The following is a 1,249-nucleotide window of genomic DNA, read 5'->3' as shown; positions in this document are numbered from 1 at the left end:
GGGCGGCCGCCGCGGGGCACCGTGCTCGCCGGGCCCGGGAGGGAGGCGGCGGGCCGCGGGGGAAATCCCAGCTAGGCTCTGACTCGGGAAAATTCACTCTTCTGTCTCTACCTCCTTTCTTTCTCTCGCGCCTTTTCCCTCTTCCTTTCTGTTTTTCCTTTCTTCCTCTTCTTCCTTTCCTTCTTTCTTTCTCCCTTTTCTCTGTTTCTCTTTCTCATTCTTTATTTCTTTTTATTTTCTTTCTCTCGCTCTTTCTTTCTTTCTCTCTTTTTCTTTTTTTCTTTTCCTTTCTCTCTTTTTCTCTCTCTCCCCCGCCTCTTGTTTCCCCCTCTCGACCCCCAGCCATCACCTCCATCCATCGCTAGTCACTGGAGATTTTGCAGTACGAGTGGCGAAGAATCCACGACTAACGGTCTGTTTCTGGTGTGCGTGGGTTGTTGTGTTTTTTTTATTTCTCTTTCCCCAGCAGGGCACGGGGGTGTGAACCAGCTCGGGGGGGTGTTTGTGAACGGCAGGCCCCTACCTGATGTGGTGAGACAAAGGATAGTGGAGCTGGCGCACCAGGGGGTGCGACCCTGCGACATCTCCAGGCAGCTGCGGGTCAGCCACGGTTGTGTCAGCAAGATCCTGGGCAGGTAAGGAGAGAGGCAGCTCCCTCCCCTCCCCTGGGACGGCGGCGGGGCGACCCTTCCCCGCGCCGGTGCGACCTCCGGCCCTTCCCGCGGCGCCGGGCTCTGCCCGCCACCTCCCCGAGCGGCCCCGCACCGCGGCGCCGCGGGAGCCCCCTCCGCCCGCCGCGGAAGAGCTGCTCCCCCGCGGCTGGCAGAGCTCCCTCCCCCCGGCACCGTTTGGAAACTCCGGAACGAAAGAAAAACGACCAAAAAAAAAAAAGAAAAAACAACTCACAACAATCCGTGAGCGGCCTTAGAAAATACACGAGTAAATAAATAAACAACAGGGCAAATAAAGAAATATTCGTGGTAGCCGAACGCCACCAAATATGGTGTGAAACATCCCCGGGGGCAGACCGAGGAGGGACCTGGGTGCCGGAGCCCGGCCGCTCGCATGGGCAGCCGTGTCAGCAGGCATCAGGGAAACAGACTGCCCCTGCGTGTGGCTGCGCGCCGGTGTGCGTGCACAGCACCGTGCCCTTTGCAAAGGACGTGTCAGAGCTGCCGCCGGGAGCACAGCTAATGGCCAGCACGGAGACGGGATGCTGCTACCCCAAACGACACCCCGCTCCGCAGGG

General features: G+C 59.2%; 1 protein-coding gene across 1 annotated transcript in view; it reads left to right on the top strand.

The window, feature by feature from the left end:
* PAX2 (paired box 2) overlaps nucleotides 1–1,249 on the top strand; it is a 165,900-nt gene that overhangs the window by 84,291 nt on the left and 80,360 nt on the right. The window contains exon 3 of the mRNA XM_026068700.1: nucleotides 467–635. Coding sequence (XP_025924485.1) covers nucleotides 467–635 — 169 coding nt within the window. The remainder of the gene's footprint in view (nucleotides 1–466; nucleotides 636–1,249) is intronic.

Source organism: Apteryx rowi, unplaced genomic scaffold, assembly GCF_003343035.1.
Source record: "Apteryx rowi isolate R43461 unplaced genomic scaffold, aptRow1 scaffold_279, whole genome shotgun sequence".
Taxonomy (NCBI): domain Eukaryota; kingdom Metazoa; phylum Chordata; class Aves; order Apterygiformes; family Apterygidae; genus Apteryx; species Apteryx rowi.
Note: the sequence above shows the minus strand (reverse complement) of the source record. Positions and strands in the feature narration are given on the sequence as shown.